The sequence below is a fragment of the Lynx rufus genome, unplaced genomic scaffold (assembly GCF_022079265.1).
Source record: "Lynx rufus isolate CCGP_SWC_20201006 ecotype Redwood Valley unplaced genomic scaffold, mLynRuf1.p SCAF_14, whole genome shotgun sequence".
NCBI lineage: Eukaryota > Metazoa > Chordata > Mammalia > Carnivora > Felidae > Lynx > Lynx rufus.
The window spans coordinates 52,457,132-52,478,047 of NW_025814828.1; the positions used below are offsets into that span (position 1 = coordinate 52,457,132).

At 37.0% G+C, this 20,916-nt stretch overlaps 1 protein-coding gene across 1 annotated transcript in view; it reads right to left on the reverse strand.

The window, feature by feature from the left end:
* Positions 1-20,916, reverse strand: part of HDX (highly divergent homeobox) — a 134,437-nt gene that overhangs the window by 14,969 nt on the left and 98,552 nt on the right. The window contains exons 6-7 of the mRNA XM_047075697.1: positions 15,414-15,490; positions 11,740-11,823 (exon numbers count right to left, since the gene is read on the reverse strand). Coding sequence (XP_046931653.1) covers positions 11,740-11,823; positions 15,414-15,490 — 161 coding nt within the window. The remainder of the gene's footprint in view (positions 1-11,739; positions 11,824-15,413; positions 15,491-20,916) is intronic.

Here is a 20,916-nt window from a genome sequence, read left to right on the forward strand (position 1 = left end):
TAAGAATACAACTGATATGTGTACATTAATTTTGTATCCTGAAACTTTATTAAATACATATGTCAGTTCTATCATACTTTTGGTGGAGTCTTCTGGGTTTTCCATGTTAATATCATGTCATCCGCAAAAAGTGAAAGCTTGACTTCATCTTTGCCAATTTTGATGCCTTTGGTTTCCTTTTGTTGTCTGATTGCTGATGCCAGAACTTCCAACTCTGTGTTAAACAATAGCGGTGAGAGTGGACATCCCTGTCGTGTTCCTGATCTCAGAGGGAAAGCTCTCAGTTTTTCCCCATTGAGGATGATATTAGCTGTGGGCTTTTCATAAAACTTTAACTATGATCTTTAACTATGTTTCTTCTATCCCGACTTTTTCGAGGGTTTTTATTAAGAAAGGATGCTGAATTTTGTCAAATGGTTTTTCTTCATGAATTGACAGGATCATATGGTTCTTTTCTTTTGTTTTATTAATGTGATGTATCACATTGATTGATTTGCAAATGTTGAACCAGCCCTGCAGCCCAAGAATGAATCCCACTTGATCCTGGTGAATAATTCTTTTTATACGCTGTTTAATTCGATTTGCTAGTATCTTGTTGAGAATTTTTGCATCCATATTCATACTTTTTTTGGATGAAAAAAAGGCCTGTATTTCTCCTTTTTTGCTGGGCCTCTGTCTGGTTTAGGAATCAAAGTAATGCTGGCTTCATAGAAATAGTCTGGAAGTTTTGCTTCCATTTCTATTTTTTGGAACAGCTTGAGAAGGATAGGTATTATCTCTGCTTTAAATGTCTGGTAGAATTTCCCTAGGAAGACATGTGGTCCTGGACTCTTATTTCTTGGGAGAGTTTCTATAATCATTTAATTTTTTCGGTGTTTATGCATCTGTTCAAGTTTTCTATTTCTTCCTGTTTGAGTTTTGGAAGTGTGTGGGTGCTTAGGAATTTGTCCATTTCTTCCAGGTTGTCCACTTTGTTGGCATATAAGTTTTCATAGTATTCCCTGATAATTGCTTGTATTTCTGAGGGATTGTTTGTAATAATTCCATTTTCATTCATAATTTTATCTATTTGGGTCATCTCCCTTTTCTTTTTGAGAAGCCTGGCTAGAGGTTTATTAATTTCATTTCTTTTTTCAAAAAAACACTTCTTTGTTTCATTGATCTGCTCTACAGTTTTTTTCAAGATTCTATATTGTTTATTTCTGCTCTGATCTTTATTATTTCTCTACTTCTGCTGTGTTTGGGGTGTCTTTGCCATTCTGCTTCTATTTCCTTTAGGTGTACTGTTAGATTTTGTATTTGGGATTTTTCTTGTTTCTTGAGATAGGCCTGGATTGCAATGTATTTTCCTCTCAGGACTGCCTTCGCTGTATACCAAAGTGTTTTGATTGTTGTCTTTTCATTTTCATTTGTTTCCACATATTTTTAAATTACTTCTCTAATTGCCTGGTTGACCCATTCATCTTTAGTAGGGTGTTCTTTAACCTCTGTGATTTTGGGGGGTTTTCCAGACTTTTTCCTGTGGTTGATTTCAAGCTTCATAGCATTGTGTTCTGAAAGTGTGCATGGTATGATCTCAATTCTTGTATTCTTATGAAGGGCTGTCTTGTGACCCAGTATGTGATCTATCTTGGAGAATGTTCCATGTGCACTCGAGAAGAAAGTATATTCTGTTGCTTTGGGATGCAGCGTTCTAAATGTATCTATCAAGTCCATCTAATCCAATGTATCATTGAGGGCCCTTGCTTTTTTATTGATCCTGTGTCTAGATGATCTATCCATTGTTGTAAGTGGGGTATTAAAGTCCCCTGCAATTACCACCTTCTTATCAATAAGGTTGCTTATGTTTGTGATTAATTGTTTTATATATTTGGGGGCTCCTGTATTCACTGTATAGATATTTCTAATTGTTAGCTCTTCCTAATGGGTAGACCCTGTAATTATATTATAATGTCCTTCTTCATCTCTTGTTACAGCCTTTTTTTTTTTTAATTTTTTTTTTCAACGTTTATTTATTTTTGGGACAGAGAGAGACAGAGCATGAACGGGGGAGGGGCAGAGAGAAAGGGAGACACAGAATCGGAAACAGGCTCCAGGCTCTGAGCCATCAGCCCAGAGCCCGACGCGGGGCTTGAATTCACGGACCGCGAGATCGTGACCTGGCTGAAGTTGGACGCTTAACCGACTGCGCCTCCCAGGCGCCCCATTGTTACAGCCTTTAATTTAAAGTCTAGTTTGTCTGATAAGGTCAAGTTTGTCTTATATAACTCCAGCGCTCTTTGGACTTCCAGTAGCATGGTAGATAGTTCTCCATCCCCTCACTTTCAATCTGAAGGTGTCCTCAGGTCTAAAATGAGTCTCTTATAGACAGCAAATAGATGGGTCTTGGTTTTTTTTATCTATTCTGATACCCTACGTCTTTTGGTTGGCACATTTAGTCAATTTACATTCAGTGTTATACAAAGACATGGGTTTAGAGTCATTGTGATGTCTGTAGGTTTCATGCTTGTAGTGATGTCTCTGGTACTTTGTGGTCCTTGCATCATTTCACTCACAAAGTCCCCCTTAGGACCTCTTGTATTGCTGGTTTAGTGTTGATGAATTCCTTCATTTTTTGTTTGTTTAGGAAGACCTTTATTTCTCCTTCTACTCTGAATGACAGACTTGCTGGATACAGGATTCTCGGATGCATATTTTTTTTGTTCATCACGTTGAAGATTTCCTGCCATTCCTTTCTGGTCTGCCAAGTTTCATTAGAGAGATCCATCACTAGTCTTATAGGTCTCCCTTTATATGTTAGAGTGCGTTTATCCCTAGTTGCTTTCAGAATTTTCTCTTTATCCTTGTATTTTGCCAGTTTCACTATGATATGTCGTGCAGAAGATCGATTCATGTCACGTCTGAAGGGAGTTCTCTGTGCCTCTTGGATTTCAATGCCTTTTTCATTTCCCATATCAGAGAAGTTCTCAGCTATGATTTGTTCCATACAACTTCAGCCCCTTTCTTTCTCTCTTCTCTTCTGGAATCCCTATTATATCGATATTTTTGCATTTCATTGCATCACTTAGTTCTCTAATTTTCCCCTCATACCCCTGGATGTTTTTCACCTTTTTCTCAGCTTCCTCTTTTTCCATAATTTTATCTTCTAATTCATCTATTCTCTCCTCTGCCTTTTCAATCCCAGCTGTGGTCGCCTGTATTTTATTTTGCACCTCATTTATAGCATTTTTAGCTCCTTCTGACTGTTTCTTAGTCCCTTGATCTCTGTAGCAATAGATTCTCTGCTGTCCTCTATACTTTTCTCAAGCCCAGCGATTAATTTTCTATTATTTTAAATTCTTGTTCTGTTAAATTGCTTAGATAATTTTTGATCAATTCATTAGCTGTCGTTACTCTCTGGAGTTTCTTTTGAGGAGAATTCTTCCATTTAGTCATGTTGGGTAGTCCCTGGAGTGGCGCGGAACTTCAGGGCACTTCCCTTGTGCTGAATGGAGTAACTTGTGTTGGTGGGCAGGGCTGCAGTCAGACGGGATGTCTGCCCCCAGCCTACCACTGGGGCCACAGTCAGACTGGTGTGTACCATATCATCCCCTCTCCCAGGGGCAGGACTCACCATGGAGTGGTGTGACCCCTGTCTGGGCTACTTGCACACTGCCAGGCTTGTGGTCCTGCTTCTATGGGATCTGGCTTAGCCGGGGTGGATGCGCAAGGTACACAGCGGAGGGAGGGCAGACTTAGTTCGCTTTGAGGTCACTGACCTGCGAGAGGGGTACTGCAGCACCAGGTGGGGGGCAGGCAGACCTGTCGGAGGGATGGATCCACAGAAGCAAAGCATTGGGTGTTTGTGCTGTGCAAGCAAGTTCGGTGACAGAAACTGGTTCCCTTTGGGATTTTGGCTGGGGGATGGGAGAGAAAGATGGTGCTGGCCAGAGCCTTTGTTCCCCGATGAGCTGAACTCTGTCTTCTGGGGCTCAACACCTCTCCCTCCTGATGTTCTCTTGCCCTCCTGCTCTCTGAGCAGAGCTGTTGACTTTTAACATTCTAGATGTTAAGTCCCACTTGCTGTCAGAACTCAGGCAGTCTGGCCCCTCCGCTTTTGCAAGCCAGACTCGGGGGCTCTGCCTTGCTCAGCGGGCTGCCCCTCCACTGCCCTGGCTCCCTCCCACTAGTCTGGGTAGTGAGCACCACCTCTCTGTCTTCCTACCCTCTTCCTTGGGCCTCTCGTCTATGCTTGGCTCTGGAGAGTCCATTCTGCTGGTCTTCTGGTGGTTTTCTCGGTTATTTAGGCAGATGTGGGTGGAATCTAATTGATCAGCAGGACGAGATGAGCCCAGCGTCCTCCTAAGCTGCCATCTTCTCCAGCTATCTCCCTATTTTTGTTTATTTTTGAAAGAGACATAGACAGTCAAAGTGGGGGAACGGAAGATAGAGAGGGAGAGAGAGAATCCCAAGCAGGCTCCTTGTTGCCAGCACAGACCCTGACCTGGGACTCAAACTCACCAAAGTGTGAGATCATGACCTGAGCCAAAACTAAGTGTCAGAGGCTTAACCGACTCAGCCACTCAGGTGTCCCAACTTAATTATTTGATAACTGGAAGTTTGCACCTCTTAATTCCCTTCATCTATTTTGCTCATTCCCCCATCCACCTCCCCTCTGGCAACCACCACTTTGTTCTACGTATTTAAGTGTCTGTTTATTTTGTGTGTTCATTTGTTTCCTTAAATTCCATGTACAAGTGAAATCATCATATTCACCTTTCACTGTTGAATTTATTTCACTTAGTGTGATACCCTCTATGTACATCCATGTGGTCACAAGTGGCAAAAACTCATTCTTCTTCTATGGCAAAGTAACACATGCACACACACACACACACACACACACACACACATCTCTACTTCTTTACCCATTCATCCATCCCTGGACAGTTCTAGAGACTGTATATTTCTAGGAATTTATTCATTTCTCTAGGCTGTCCAATTTAATGTCATATGATATTTCATAATATTTTCTTATATTTCCTTGTATTTCTATGGTGTTGGTTGTTATTTCTCTCCCTTCATTTGATGAGTCATCTCTCTTTTTTCTTGATGAGTCTAGATAGAGATTTATCAATTCTGTTTAACTTTTCAAAGAACCAGCAATGGGTATCGTTGATATTCTCTATTGTGTTTGTAGTGTCTATTTTACTTATTCCTGTGCTAACATTTATTATTTCCTTCCTTTTACTAGCTGTGGAATTTATTTTTTCTTCTTATGGTTACTTAGGTGTGAGGCTTGGTTGTCTATTTGAGATTGTTCTTGTTTCTTGAGGTAGGCCTGTATTGCTATATGAAGCTCACTCTTAGAGCTGCTTTTGTTGCATCCTAAAGATTTTGGATTGCTGTGTTTTCATTTTCATTTGTCTCCATGTATTTTTTAATTGCCTTCGATTTCTTCATTGACCCACTGGAGTTTAGTAGCTTGTTGGTTACCACGATTGTGTTTGTTTTTTTCAGTTTTTTTCCCTGTAATTTATTTCTAGATTCATACTGTTGTGGTTAATGTTGTGCTTGATATTATTTTAAGCTTTTCATATTTATTGAGACTTGTTTTGTGGCCTAATATATGATTGGTCCTGGAGAATGTGCCATGTGCACTTGAAAAGACTGTGTGCTCTTCTGTTTTTTGATAGAATGTTCTGGAAATAACAATTAGGTCCATCTGGAGTAATATGCCATTCAAAGCCATAGTTTCCTTGTTGATTTTCTGTCTGGATGATCTATACATTGATGTAAGTGGGGTCTTAAAGTTCTCTGCTATTGTTGCATCACTGTAAATTTCTCCCCTTATGTCTCTTAATATTTGCTTTATATATTTTGGTGCCTCTATATTGGGTGCATAAATATATACAATCATTCTATTCTCTTCTTGGACTGTCTCCTTTATCATCATGTGGTGTCCTTCTTTGGCTCTTATTACAGTTTGCTTTAAAGCCTATTTTGTCTGAGGAACCTCCACACTGCTTTCCAGAGCGGCTGCACCAATTTGCATTCCCACCAACAGTGCAAGAGGGTTCCCGTTTCTCCACATCCTCTCCAGCATCTATAGTCTCCTGATTTGTTCATTTTGGCCACTCTGACTGGCGTGAGGTGATACCTGAGTGTGGTTTTGATTTGTATTTCCCTGATAAGGAGCAACGCTGAACATCTTTTCATGTGCCTGTTGGCCATCTGGATGTCTTCTTTAGAGAAGTATCTATTCATGTTTTCTGCCCATTTCTTCACTGGGTTATTTGTTTTTCGGGTGTGGAGTTTGGTGAGCTCTTTATAGATTTTAGATACTAGCCCTTTGTCCGATATGTCATTTGCAAATATCTGTTCCCATTCCGTTGGTTGCCTTTTAGTTTTGTTGGTTGTTTCCTTTGCTGTGCAGAAGCTTTTTATCTTCATAAGGTCCCAGTAATTCACTTTTGCTTTTAATTCCCTTGCCTCAGAAAATTAAAAATAGACCTACCCTATGACCCAGCAATAGCACTGCTAGGAATTCATCCAAGGGATACAGGAGTACTGATGCATAGGGGCACTTGTACCCCAATGTTCATAGCAGCACTCTCAACAATAGCCAAATTATGGAAAGAGCCTAAATGTCCATCAACTGATGAATGGATAAAGAAATTGTGGTATATATACACAATGGAATACTATGTGGCAATGAGAAAAAATGAAATATGGCCTTTTGTAGCAACGTGGATGGAACTGGAGAGTGTAATGCTAAGTGAAATAAGCCATACAGAGAAAGACAGATACCATGTGGTTTCACTCTTATGTGGATCCTGAGAAACTTAACAGGAACCCATGGGGGAGGGGAAGGAAAAAAAAAAAAAGAGGTTAGAGTGGGAGAGAGCCAAAGCATAAGAGACTGTTAAAAACTGAGAACAAACTGAGGGTTGATGGGGGGTGGGAGGGAGGGGAGGGTGGGTGATGGGTATTGAGGAGGGCACCTTTTGGGATGAGCACTGGGTGTTGTATGGAAACCAATTTGTCAATAAATTTCATATATATAAATAAAAAAAAAGCCTATTTTGTCTGATATAAGTATTACTACCCAGCTTTCTTTTGGCTTCCATTGGCATGGTAAATATTCTTCTATCCCTTCACTTTCAATCTGCATGTGTCTTAGTTTTGAAGTTTCTTATAGGTAGCATATAGATGGGTCTTGCATTTTTATGCATTCAGTCACCCTGTGTTTTGATTGGAGCATTTGGTCCATTTACCTTTAAAATAGTTATTAATGGGTATGTACTTATTGCCTTTTTAAAAATTGTTTTCTGGTTGTTCTTATAGTTATTCTCTGTTCCTTTCTTTTCTTGTTTACTTCCCTTGTGTTTTGATGGCTTACTTTAGTGTTATGTTTAGTTTCTGTTCTCTTTATCGTTTTGTATATCTATAGTAATTTATTGATTTGTGGTTACCATTGCATTCATATGTTACATTTTATTTGAATAGCAGTCTACATTAAGTTGATGGTCACTTTAGTTTCAATACCTTCTAAAAGCACTACCTTGTTCCTCCTGCCTCCATTTTATGTACATAATGTTATATTTTACATCTTCCTATTTTGTGTATCCCTTTTATAGCCACATTTGATTTTACTACTTTTATGTTTTAACCTCCTTACTGGCTTTATGAAGTTTATAAGTGACTAATAGACTAACTTTCACTCTATGTTTGCTTTAACCTGGAAATTATTTCCTTGCTTAATTTCCTTTCTTCAAGTCATTGCCTTTTCTTTCTGCTCAAAAAAGTCCCTTTATCATTACTTGTGAAGTTGGTTTACTGGCAATGAATTCCTTTAACATTCTTCTTTGTGGGGGGTGGTGTCTAGGAAACTCTTCCTCTTCCCTTCAATTCTGAATGATAACCTTCCTGGGTAGGGTATTCTTTGTTGTAGTTTTTTTTCCTCCCTTTTATCTCCTTGAATATATCATGCAAATCCCTTCTGGCCTGCAATGTTTCTGCTGAAAAATTACCTGATAGCCCTTTGGGGTTTCCCTTGTTTGTAACTATTTTCTTTTGCTGCTTTTAAATTCTTTCTTCAATATTACATTTTGACAGTTTAATTATTATGTGTCTTGTTGTGGACCTCCTTGGGTTCATCTTGTTAGGGGCTCTACTTACTTCTTGGACCTGGATCACTGTTTCTTTCCCCAGGTTAGAGACGTGTCCTGCTATTGTTTTTTTTTTTTTCCAAGTAATTTTCATTTCCCTTTCTCTCTCTCTTCTCCTTCTGGGAATTCTATAATGTGAATGTTATGCTTGATGGTGTTGCATAGTTTCTTAACTTATTCTCCTTTTAGTATTCTTTTTCTTTTTGCTATTCAGATTAGTCACTTTCCATCACCCTGTCTTCCAGATCGCTGATTCATTTTTCTGCATTCTTTAATCTGCTATTGATTCCCTCTACTGTATTTTTCATGTCAGTCATTGAATTCTTCAGCTATGATTCATTCTTGTTTATATTCTCTAATTCTCTGTGGACATTCTCACTGGGTTTATCCACTTTTTTTTTCTCATGTCTTTTCAGTATCTATATGACCATTACTTTGAACTCTTTATCAGGCATATTTCTTATCTTTGCTTCATTTAGCTCTTTACTGTGATTGTCTTGTTCTTTCATTTGGGACATATTCCTCTGACTCCTCATTTCATCCAACTCTGTGTGTGTGTTTCTATGTATTAGGTAGAGTAGCTATATCTTCTGGTCATTCAAGTAGTGGCCTCGTGTATAAGAGGTCCTGTGGTGCCCTATACTTCAATTCTCCCATGTCACCAGAACCAGGTGCCCCAGGGGTATCCCCTGTGTGGGTTGCAGGCACTTCCTGTTGTGGCTGAGCATAGTTGCCTTCATCCCAGATAGCTTCTATGGCCCACTTTGCCTTCTGTGAGCACACCTTTGAGTGTCCTGGTTGAGGCCAAGTAGTACTGGTTGGTGGGCGAGGCCATTACTCATTCTAACAGTGTGCTATTAACCTCTCTGCCAAGACTGCACATACACGGAAGTTCAGGGCTCAGTCCCTTCCTTATACATGCAGCTAAGGGGTCTGGCTACAGTAATTGTGGGTGCCTGGTGTGTTCGTTTGTTACCCCCTCCATATGAGTGGAGTCACTTTGTTTTGGTGCTGGTCTGTGCCAAAGCTGTAAACCAGGTGTAGTTGGTCAGGAACAGCTTTGGAAGCTGTGCCTATCATGGCAGGTGTTTTGGGTGTGGTTGGTCCTCAGAGGAATTACTTGGTGAAGCAGTTGTTGCTGGCAAGGAAGATGGAGAGTGTTAGAAATGGCTCTTGTAGGCCTCTGGCTCTTTACTCTGGGAAAAGCCAAGAAATTTTTGACATTGTTGAACTTTCATTCTTGAAGAAATATGAAGATCCCTTTCCTTCCAGTACATGTTCTAAGATTAAACAATAAATGCCTTTCATGTATACTTCAGGCACTTTTCAAACTGCTGTTTTCTGTGCTGTGTCTTGGACCCATTTACTTAGTATACTGTCTCTTTAAGGATAAGTACTCGGTTTCCTATCAACCTTCAGCTTTCATGGCATTAAGCTTACTGATTTTTAAAGTTCCCAGAGTTAATGCCTGCTGGTTTCCAAAGCCAAACATTATGGGGACTTTTCTTCCCTGTGGTGTCCCCAGTGCCAGCAGTGCTCTTTGAGGAGTCTGAGTCACTTCTCCATGACTGTGATGTCCCTCTTGTTTGTATTTACTCACACAGGGAGTTGGTTCCCAACTGCATCTCTGCCCCTTACCCTTTATATGTGGCTTCTTAAGACTAGCTGTGCAACATCTCTTCTGGTAGTGTTTAGTAACAGTTGAATAGATGTATAATATTGCCTAGGTATTTCTGTGGGAATAGGTCAGCTCAGGATTCTTCTAGTCTTCCATCTTCTTTCCTTTCCTAATTTACCCTTGCTTTTGAATTAAGGTAAGAAATCACAAATGAAGTGAAGTATTTTCAATAATGGTTATGAAAAGGGGCACCTAGGTGGCTCAGTTGGTTAAGCATCCGACATCAACTCAGGTCATGATTGCACGGTTTGTGAGTTTGAGCCCTGTAGCAGGCTCTGTGCTGACAGCTCAGAGCCTGGAGCCTGCTTCAGATTCTGTGTCTCCCTCTCTCTCTGCCCTCCCCCACTAGCACTCTGCCTCTCTCTCTCTCTCTCTCTCTCTCTCTCAAAAATAAACCTTAAAAATAAAAAAAAATGATTATGGAAAGATATATTTTCTATATAGGTGCTAATTTTTTAGAGTTAAAGGAAAGACATTTATGTAGGATAGTAATGTGTTGTCAAAGACATTCTTAACAAGATAGTTAAGGACTCCTATTCCCACAGCATTTACCGCAATGGAAAGCATTGAATCATTAAATGTCCTATAGAGTGCAATAAAAATGTAATTAGCATTTCTGGGTAGAACATTCTGCCCTACCCTTGTTTTAGTTCAAAACCTTCTCAAGTGGCACTCCAGAAGGGAAAGGTTCTGGAGAGTATCCTCTGTTTTGAGTCCAACTCCATTTGACCTGTTTGAGAGTACTAAGTGGAGATTACTTAGCAGCCATGCAATCCGGTCCTCTTTGTAATTTTCATACCTTGTGCCACATGGTACAGAGCTCTTTAAACCTAACTGGGCATTTAGAAATACTTTATGACTATGGAGGAAAGATAAGAATGATCTCTTGTAGTTCAGAAATACAATTTTATAATTTTATTAGTTGGAAATACAGCTTAAATACTGGATTGTAGTGTGCATTTTGACCACTTACCAAATAAATTTCAAAAGATAATTGTCTCCTATGTTTATAATGTTCAATATTATAAAGTCTGACATGTTATAAACATTTAGGAAATAATCTGTTTAAGTACATAATTTCAATTATAGTAAAACCAAAAAGACTCTGAGAAAATGAAAAGTATTCTTTTCTGATTATTTTTTTTCTATTAACAGCTTAGGATGACTAATCTCTGCTTGGTCACTTATGATATTTCAAGAAAAGAACTTTTGTATATGGATAGAAAGATTGGCCAAAATTTGGAAAGCCACAAAGTTACCTAGTAAGATACAGTATTGATTAACAAAGTGGTAATAATTATATATCTATGCAGAAAACATATTGACATATAGACAGATATCTCATGTCAAAATTTAATAAAATAAAATTATGTATGGCACACTCACAACATAAGCCTTTCAGTTTAGGTACAAGTGGTTTTAAGAAAATGTCATCTCTATTTATATTCATTTGGTATTTGTTCTGCGAATTGTTTTTAAACTTCTCAAACAGGTTTCCTAGAAATGGTCTTCAAAAGTTGAATTCCAAGATAAAATCAGCAAATGCCACTGGAAAAAAAACTCCCATTTGCCACCATTTAAAAATAAACATTACCTTTTAATCCAGTGTCATAAATTAACCAACTAACATAAATTAACCAACACTGTGCACAGCCTCACCTTGGTATACACTGTCAACACCTACTCCCACTCAGCAAGCTCTTTGCTTAAAACCACAACCACTAAACTAGCCAGCATTAAAATGGCCAACATCTTGACTGACATCTAAGTGCCTGAGAAAGTCAATGTGGAGCCCCAGTTTAACTTATCAAATGAAAGTAAAAGTGAAATAAACGAGTACATAAGTACTGTAAAAGTCTGCTTCAATTAGTACCTTCTCTTAATGAATTAAGAATTTGAAATTACTTTCACCTTATAATCCAAGAGAGAATTCACTTGTTCAACTTCACAATTACTTATCATGTCACTTTCTTCATCATCAATAATTTCTATTTTCTGTAACAGAAGTAGAGAAGTTTCAATAAATATATATCTGATTATCATCACTACACTCAACAATGTATAGAACATATACATTCAATGTTTACTTTTTATGATGAGATCATCTAGTCTAGATTATCCACAATAAACTGATAACTGACTGGCTCTTCAGTGTTATAACCAGTGTGTGTTTGAGCCACCTTCCTCTACCTTTAATTGATGACTACTTAGTAAATAGAAAATTATTGGGATGCCTGGGTGGCTCAATTGGTTAAGTGTCTGATTTTGGCTCAGGTCATGATCTCAAGGTTGGTGGGTTCAAGCCCCATGACCTGCTCTGTGCTGACAGCTTAGAGCCAGGAGCCTGCTTTGGATTCTATACCCCTGTCTCTGTGCTCCTTCCCCACTCACGCTCTGCCTCTCTTTCCCTCAAAAATAAACATTAATTTTTTTAAGTAAATAGAAAATTATTGTAATACTATTTAAAATAGCAAAACTTCAGGGCCCCTGGGTCGCTCAGTGGGTTAAGTGTCCAACTCAATTTTAGCTCAGGTCATGATCTCACCAGTTCATGAGATCAAACCCTGCCTAAGGCTCTGTACTGGCAGTCCAGAGCCTGCTTGGAATTCTCTCTCTCCCTCTCTCTCTGCCTTTCCCCACCCCTTCACACTTGCACTCTCTCTCTCTCAAATAAGAAGCTTAAAAAGAAACTTTAAACTTTTCACAATATAAAAGGAAAAAAAATAAGCACTTGAATTCTGCTTAAACAGAGCCCTACAGTGACAGGAAGCTCACTTCCCATAAGAGTAGTCTAATGCTAACCATACCTACCTTGTTGCAAGGGCTTTTTTTTTAAAATTACCATGTACTTCTTCACAACTAACTTCTAATGTAAAGTATCAACATGTGACATGCATTCCAAAGTCAAATACAGTTTTAAAAATTCATTTATTTATTTTTTATTAAAAACTTTTAATGTTTTATTTATTCTTGAGAGAGAGAGACAGAGCATGAGCGAGGGAGGGGCAGAGAGAGAGTGGGACACAGAATCTGAAGCAGGCTCCAAGCTCTGAGCTGTCAGCACAGAGCCTGACGCAGCGCTCGAACTCACAAGCGGTGAGATCATGACCTGAGCCGAAGTCGGACGCTCAACCGACTGAGCGACCCAGGCACCCCTAAAAAATTAATTTATTAAATGCACTCCATTAGCTAGACAATTACGATGTGATAATAAAAATAACCTGGCAGTTTTCTTCCTTCACTGGACAGTAAGGAGAGAGAGAGAGAGGGAGAGAGAGAGAGAGAGAGGTTAAACTTCCATTATCTTTAGAATTAAGGTTCAACATAGTCTGTCCAGTATTTTGCACATAGTAGGTACTAACTAAATATCTATTCAAAAGAGTGAACAGCTAACTGCTGATGTGAGGAATGACCAATAAGCTCCAACCATGAGAGCAAGGAAAGTTCTCTAATCATGAAACATTATTTTTTTAAATCGAAACCAAAAGACAAGATCAGCTCTAAATTTTTAAGCACCAGGTGTTGTATGGAAGTGTTGATTCACTATATTGTACACCTGAAACTAATATTTCAGTGTGTGTTAACTAATTGGAATTTGAATAACAATTTTTAAAAAGTGGAGAACATACCCTGAATGACCATCCTTAATACTTTGCCTATAAGGATATGTAACCATAGCAGGGTTTGTGACCTACTAGTCAGGAGGACAGTTGCAATGAAAACTGCTTTCTGCTGCTGATTAGAGATGAATCTATTTTGTTTTTAATTAAAATAATTATAAACTTGGTGTTTAATCATATCAGTTTTCATCAGACCTGATTTGACACTTTCCAAATTTTTTTTTAGATTCTGTATTTGTATTGGTTTGGGGGAAAAGAAGATAAGTAATCCAGGGAAGAAGGCACCAAGAATCACTGGATATATATGTGCATATAAATAAGTCTTATATGTCTTTGTGCTTTGTCAAAATTTATCTCTAAAAATCAATTGTTTTTCAAAAATTAGGTCCCTAAGTGACTTCGGTCATCCCATGCTATTGCTTCATTTATTATTTCCAAATGTCTGCTGAGGGGAGATCCAATGCAGAGAAATTCAGACTAAAAATGAACATGTGTTTAGGGCAAAAGGTTTTAATTTGTAAATAATTGTATATAGCTTGTACAGTACAACTCAAATATAGAGCAGAGGATATTATTACTTCCTGGAATGTATGTTAACATGATTAATATTGTGGAAAATAATTATTACTAGCTATCTAAAGAAAACATGGCTTGGCATCAAAATCAAAGCTTGTTTTCCTATAGTCTATTGAGTTGTGTTACTAGGGTCAAACATCAACTTAAATCAGGACTGAGATCAATAAAATGTAATTCCAAACTATATTCTGCACGTGGAAAACACTGTTATATATTGTTGAATTTAACAAAAAAGAGCAAAATTGTATTTTATGTGTCAACTTTTATTAAGGAGATATAGAAGAATCATAGTGTCATAAATAATTTTTGCAACGGAAGCCTGGGTAAATCATGAAGCTACACCCATTTTGTAACACAAAAATCCATTATAGGGACCATTTTTTTAAAAAGATTTCAATCAGGCAAAAATTACTAATTCAAAAGAAAAAAACAAAAGCAAAATGGCATTTGCTTTTGGCTTTGACTTTAATATTATCTTGATTTCTGTATTACTTGATGGAGTCAAAATATAAACAGATGCTGCTAAAACAGCTGTTTGGAGAACATTTCTATATATCAATAATGTTTACATTTTCACAAAGCCCAGTTTAATCTGCATACAGTCTGTCTCTGCCTGTTACCCAGTCTTTTAATATCGTCCTTCTCTCATTAGAGCAATTTTTAAGAAGACTAAAAGAGTCTAATACAACTAGAAAGAAGGTAAGTTTCCAAACATAGTAGAGATAGGTGTGGTCTGAACAGACAACTCTGAATCAGGAATCCTTGGATACAAGACCCAGAACTAACAAGGGCTTCCTTCATGGTTTCAGGCTAACCTCAATTTTATTTCTTCCACCTGTTAAATGAGAAGAAATCTGCTTTTTGCTGAATGTGTTAAAGAAAAGTAACATGTATAAAATGTCTATGTGTAGTAAGCATCAGATTTTTATATGTGCAAATCTCTTCTTTTTTTTAAAAAAATTAATGTTTATTTATTTTTGAAGGAGAGACAGAGCACGGGTGTGGGAAATTCAGAGAGAGAGGGAGACACAGAATCTGAAGCAGGCTCCAGGCTCAGAACCATCAGCACAGAGCCCAAAGTGGGGCTTGAACTCACAAACTGTGAGATCATGACCTGAGTCAAAGTTGGATGCTTAACCGAGCCACCCAGGCGCCCCACAAATCTCTTCAATCAAAAAGTTTGAGGCACAAATGACAGTGCTTTAAGTTTCATTTCTTAAACTCTCAAAGATATATAAATTCATTGGTGACAGCTCTGTTTTGGCTTGTGAAGTGGAGCAAGATTTTATTCTGCTAACACCAATATCCTTACCAAAGGGAAACATATCCTTGAAATCCATCATGTGGGAAAGAATCCATCATGAGGAAAGAATTTCAAAATGTACATACCACATTATCTGCGGATACTGCATGGTGGTCCTCCTCCTTATGAACCCTTGCCTCATTTGGAACTTCATTGGACTCTTCTACAGAAAAAAAAAAAAAGGCCACGATTTCATTTTCATTCCTCAAAATTTTATTGAGAATACCTTTCTCAAGATCACTTAAATATTTTTTATTTTAAAAAGGCACAAATGATATATTCACATCATATATGCTGTGATGAGCAACTGTACCTCTAACAATGCATTCTAGGAAACAAGTGTGGATAGATGGCCACTACTGTGTTGTTTATAATTGAAAAATAAATGGAAATAACCTATATGCTTAACAATGAAGGACTCAATAAATCACTTAGGACCTCTTCCTACAATAAATACTATAAAAATGAAGAAGAAGAAGAATTGATAATAAAGAAAATATTCACAAAAAATTGGAAAGTAAATTAAATGAAGGTGACAAAACCTACTATGTAGGTACAGTGTGATCTCAATTTTGTAAAAGTAAAAGAAGTGTACCTTTTCATAGAGGAAAAAGAAACAAAAAGAATGATGTTATTTAATACCAAAACACTGACATTGTTATTTCTGGACGGAATTACAGGAAACTTCTATTTTTCTTCATTTTGTTTAGTTTTACTTATTTTTTTAATGTTTCTTTATTTTTGAGGGAGAGGGAGAGAGATAGAGCACAAGCTGAGGAAGGGCAGAGAAAGAGGGAGACACAGAATCTGAAGCAGGCTCTGGGCTCTGAGTCAGCACAGAGCACAATGTGGGGCTTGAACCCATGACCCATGAGATCATGACCTGAGCCAAAGTTGGATGCTTAACTGACCCAGGTGCCCTTTAATATTTTGTTAATTCTTATTTCAATTAGTTTAATCATATTTAAATATTTTTACAATGAATTTGTATTACTTATAATAAGAGAAAGATGATAATTTTTGAATACATGATATAAAACTATAAATACAGAATTTTCTAATTTTGTGAAAAGGCATGTGACGTGAATACACACACACACACACACACACACACACACACCTGCATATATGCAAAGAAAACACTGGCAAAAATATCCACACACTCTTATTTTAAGAATAGTTATTACTGAAAGGTAGGACTATTGTAATTTTTCATTGTATTTTTTTTATTTTCTATAATAAACATGTATATCTCATATGATAAAAAAATCAATATTCTAAAAATGTGAAAAAATAAACAAAGAAAAATAAATTCAGAAAAATAAGTCTATTAAAAAGTCTTCTGTGCTGAGCTAGGGAAAGTGGCTGGTTCACAGCATAGGTGTCTACAAAATATTGTCCTGTCTTAGATTATCCCCACTTCTACTCCTTAGTAAAACAAGACAGTAATATTTCTCCATTTTCTTTTTGCACAGTCATGGCATGTAGATCATTTAGATAAACACTAGTGGAAGCTCTCAGCCTTTTGGGAACTGATGCTTTATTTCACCATAGAAAACAGAACAAAAATATTTATCAGTCCTCCCAGAATTTTTCCAGATCCATTCCTTCCCATGGAAAGATGTATAGGAGTGCCCTGTCTGAGCATGGAGGATAAACAGAAAAAAAACATGGCTAATTGGGGAACTCCTATGAGTATATACATCATTAGAGTTTAAGATATACAGAAAAATTTCACCAGAATTTTAATTCAAATTCCACCATAAATTCAATTTGTTTATGTCTTTAATTAGTTATTTTCAAGTTTTTATTTAAGTTCCAGTCAGTAAACAGTGTAATATTACTTTCAGGTGTACAATATAGTAATTCAACACTTCTATACAACACTCAGTGCTTACCACCACAGGTGTACTCCTTAATCCCCATCACCTATTTCACCCATCCCCTACCCACCTCCCTACTGGTAACCATTAGTTTGTTCTCTATGGTTACTTTGTTTGCCTCATTCTCCCATTGTTCATTTGTTTGTTTCATAAATTCCACGTATGATTGATCAGATGGCATTTGTCTTTCCCTGACTTATTTCACTTAGCATGATAATCTCTACCTCCATCCATATCATCTTGCAAATGGCAAGATTTCACTCTATTTTATGGCTCAATAATTATATATATATATATATATATATATATATATATATATATACATATATATATCGCCCTTGGGCTACTTCCATAGTTTAGCTATTGTAAATTAGTGCTGCAATAATCATAAGGGTGCATATATCCTATCAAATTAGTGTTTTTGTATTCTTTGGGTAAATACCTAGTAGTGCCATTATTGGATTGTAGGTTAGTTCCGTTTTTAATTTTTTGAGAAACCTCCATACGGTTTTCCACAGTTTGCATTGCCACCTATGGTGCATGAGGGCTCATTTTTCTTTACATCCTCCCTAGCACTTGTTTCTTGTGTTTTTGATTTCAGCCATTCTGACAGGTGTGAGGTGATATCTCATTGTAGTTTTGACCTGAATTTCCCTGATGATAAGTGATGCTGAGCATCTATTCATGTGTCTCTTGGCCATCTGTATGTCTTCTTTGGAAAAATGTCTATTCATGCCTTCTGCCCATTTATTAATTGGATCATTCATTTGGGGGTATTGAGTTTGTTAAGTTCTTTATATATTGGATACTAACCCTTTATTGGATATGTCATTTGCAAATATCTTCTGCCATTCCATAGGTCACATTTTAGTTTCGCTGTTTCCTTCACTGTGAAGAAGCTTTTTATTATGATGAAGTCCCAATAGTTTATTTTTGCTTTTGTTTCTTTTGCCTCAGGAGATATATCTAGAAAGAAGTTGCTACAACCAATGTCAAAGAAGTTACTGCCTGTGTTAACTTCTAGGATTTTTATGGTTTTGGGTCTCACATGTAGATCTTTAATCCAGTTTGAAATTACTTTTGTGTATGGTGTAAGAAAGTGGTTGAGTTTCTTTTGCATGTAGCTTTCCAGTTTACCAACACCATTTGTTGTGATTGCTTTAAATGTGTAGATTGCTTTAGGTAGTATAGGCATTTTAATAATATTTGTTCTTCCAATCCATGAGCATGTGATGATTTTCCATTTGCTTGTGTCATCTTCAATTTCTTTCTTCCATGTTTTATAGTTTTCAGAGTAAAGATCTTTTACCTCTTTGGTTAGGTTTATTCCTAGGTATATTATGGGTTTTGGTACAATTGTAAATGGGATTAATTCCTTGATTTCTCTTTTCCTGCTTCTTTATTGGTGTATAGAAATGCAACAAATTTTTGTGTGCTGATTTTGTGTACTGCAACTTTACCAAATTTGTGTATCAGTTCTAGCAGTTTTTTAATGGGGCCTTTTGGGTTTTCTATACAGAGTATCATGTCATTTGCAAATGGTGAAAGTTTGACTTCTTCCTTGACAATTTGGATTCCTTTTATTTCTTTTTGTTTTCTGATTGCTGTGGCTAGGACTTCCAGTATTGTGTGTTAAATTACAATGGTGAGAGTGGACATCCTGTCTTTTTCCTGACCATAGAGGAAAAGATCTCAGTTGTTCCCCACTGAGGATGATGTTAGTTGTGTCCTTTTCATATATGGCATTTATTATGTTGAAGTATGCTTCCTTTACATCTACTTTGTTGATTGTTTTTATCATGAATGGATGGTGTATTTTGTCAAATGCTTTTTCTGCATCTATTAAACACCAAAAATTAAACTTAGTTTTTTTAAGTTTATTTATTTATTTTTAGAGAGAGAGCATGAGCTGGGGAGAGGCAGAGAGAGAGAGAGAGAGAGAGAGAATTCCAAGCACACTGCTATCAGTGTGGAGCCCAATGCAGGGCTTAATCCCATGAACTGTGAGATTATGACCTGAAGCAAAACCAGTAGTTGGATGCTTGAGGTTATGATTTCATGGTTCATGAGTTTAAGCCCCACATCAGGCTCTGTGCTGACATTGTGGAGCCTGCTTGGGATTCTCTCTCTCTCTCTCTCTCTCTCTCTCTCTCTCTGTCTGTCTCTGTTCCTCCCCCACTTATGTGTGCTTGCTCTCCCACTCTCTCTTTTTCTGAAAATAAATAAATAATAAACTAAAAAAAAGTCAGATGCTTAACAGACTGAGCCACCCATGTGCCCCTCAATTTAATTTTTTAGTAAAAGACTGATGCTTATATGGAGGAGACTATATTCATTACTTAGATATTGCATGTCATATGTAATTAGCCACTAAATGAAATGAAGTGGGGGAGTTGTCATCAGGTTTAGCTGCAGAGCTGATATTAGTACTAATGCTGTCAGAATAGAAGTTACAGCAATCATCAGTAAGATCATTATTGGTATCATTCCTTATAGGCTTGCCTTATATTTCCGTTCTTAATTGCTCATAACTTTATACACAGCTTTGCTTTACTGGCAACATATTCATACAAGGTTTGATTATTTTATAAGATGTAAATAAAAACTATTTGGAGGATTTCTAAAATAAAAAGGTATGAAGTGATGCAGCTAATTAAGGCATGTTTTCTTTTTTACAGATAGCTTCCACATTACTGAAAGTTTGAAAGTTAAATACAGTTGATGTGACTGCTTATTCCTCAGGAAAAGCAGCTCTGCAAATTGGAAAATAAACAAATAAGCAAAGTTATTAATCAGTGAAAATTCTAGAGGGCATTCTATATATTAGGGATACACTCACACTATGTAATTATGCAGAACTATATTTTATATGCATATACATATAATAGATATAGCTAAGAAGATTTGTTAAAATATTTAACATTATAGATGTTAACCTTTGTCATACTTTAAACAATTTGATTCTCAGGATAGTAAAAATCCTTAAAATTGCTCAACCATACATATATTTTAGTAGACACAGAACTTTAAGGAGCTGAGTCATCTATTACTTTTTCTAGAGTTTGCCAGGTAGCTTTACCACATCTCTTTTCTCTTCACTTCCACACAGGGAAAGAAAAATATGGGAGAGGTGAGGGTGGGAGATAAAAGGTGGAAGCTAGAGGTAAGTCAAAAGCTCTATATCAGGGAAATACCTATTCTCTCAGAAAAGAAAAAAAAATGAACTGAAACTGCTAAAAGGTCAGCAAGCACTTTTTGGTGATTTTGGCTAAACCTGCCTTTTAGTGTGCTTGAAAAATGTAATGCTTCTTTTAGCTTGTAGAGTGTTTTCTAGGAAAATTTAACATAATTTTTAATTGATTTTTAACACGTAAAATGTAAGCCCTGCTTTAAAGACATTTTTCTTTTTCTTAGACATTTGGAAGACTCTAACCCGCTTGAAGTAACAGCCATATTATAAAGGGCTCTGAATTTCAAATTGTTATATTCTTGAAATAGAATGGGTAATTACTCTGATTATTCTATCTCTATATCTCTCAGATGTAATCAATGTAAATGTCAAAGTAAACAGACTTTTAACTATATTTTCATAACTGAAAGAGAATATGGTTAGCATATCTTAAAGGTATATTAGTCTAGGCCAGATGATACAATTCACTTAATCATCACAAAAGGATCACACAGTTAAATCAGTCAGATTAGTATT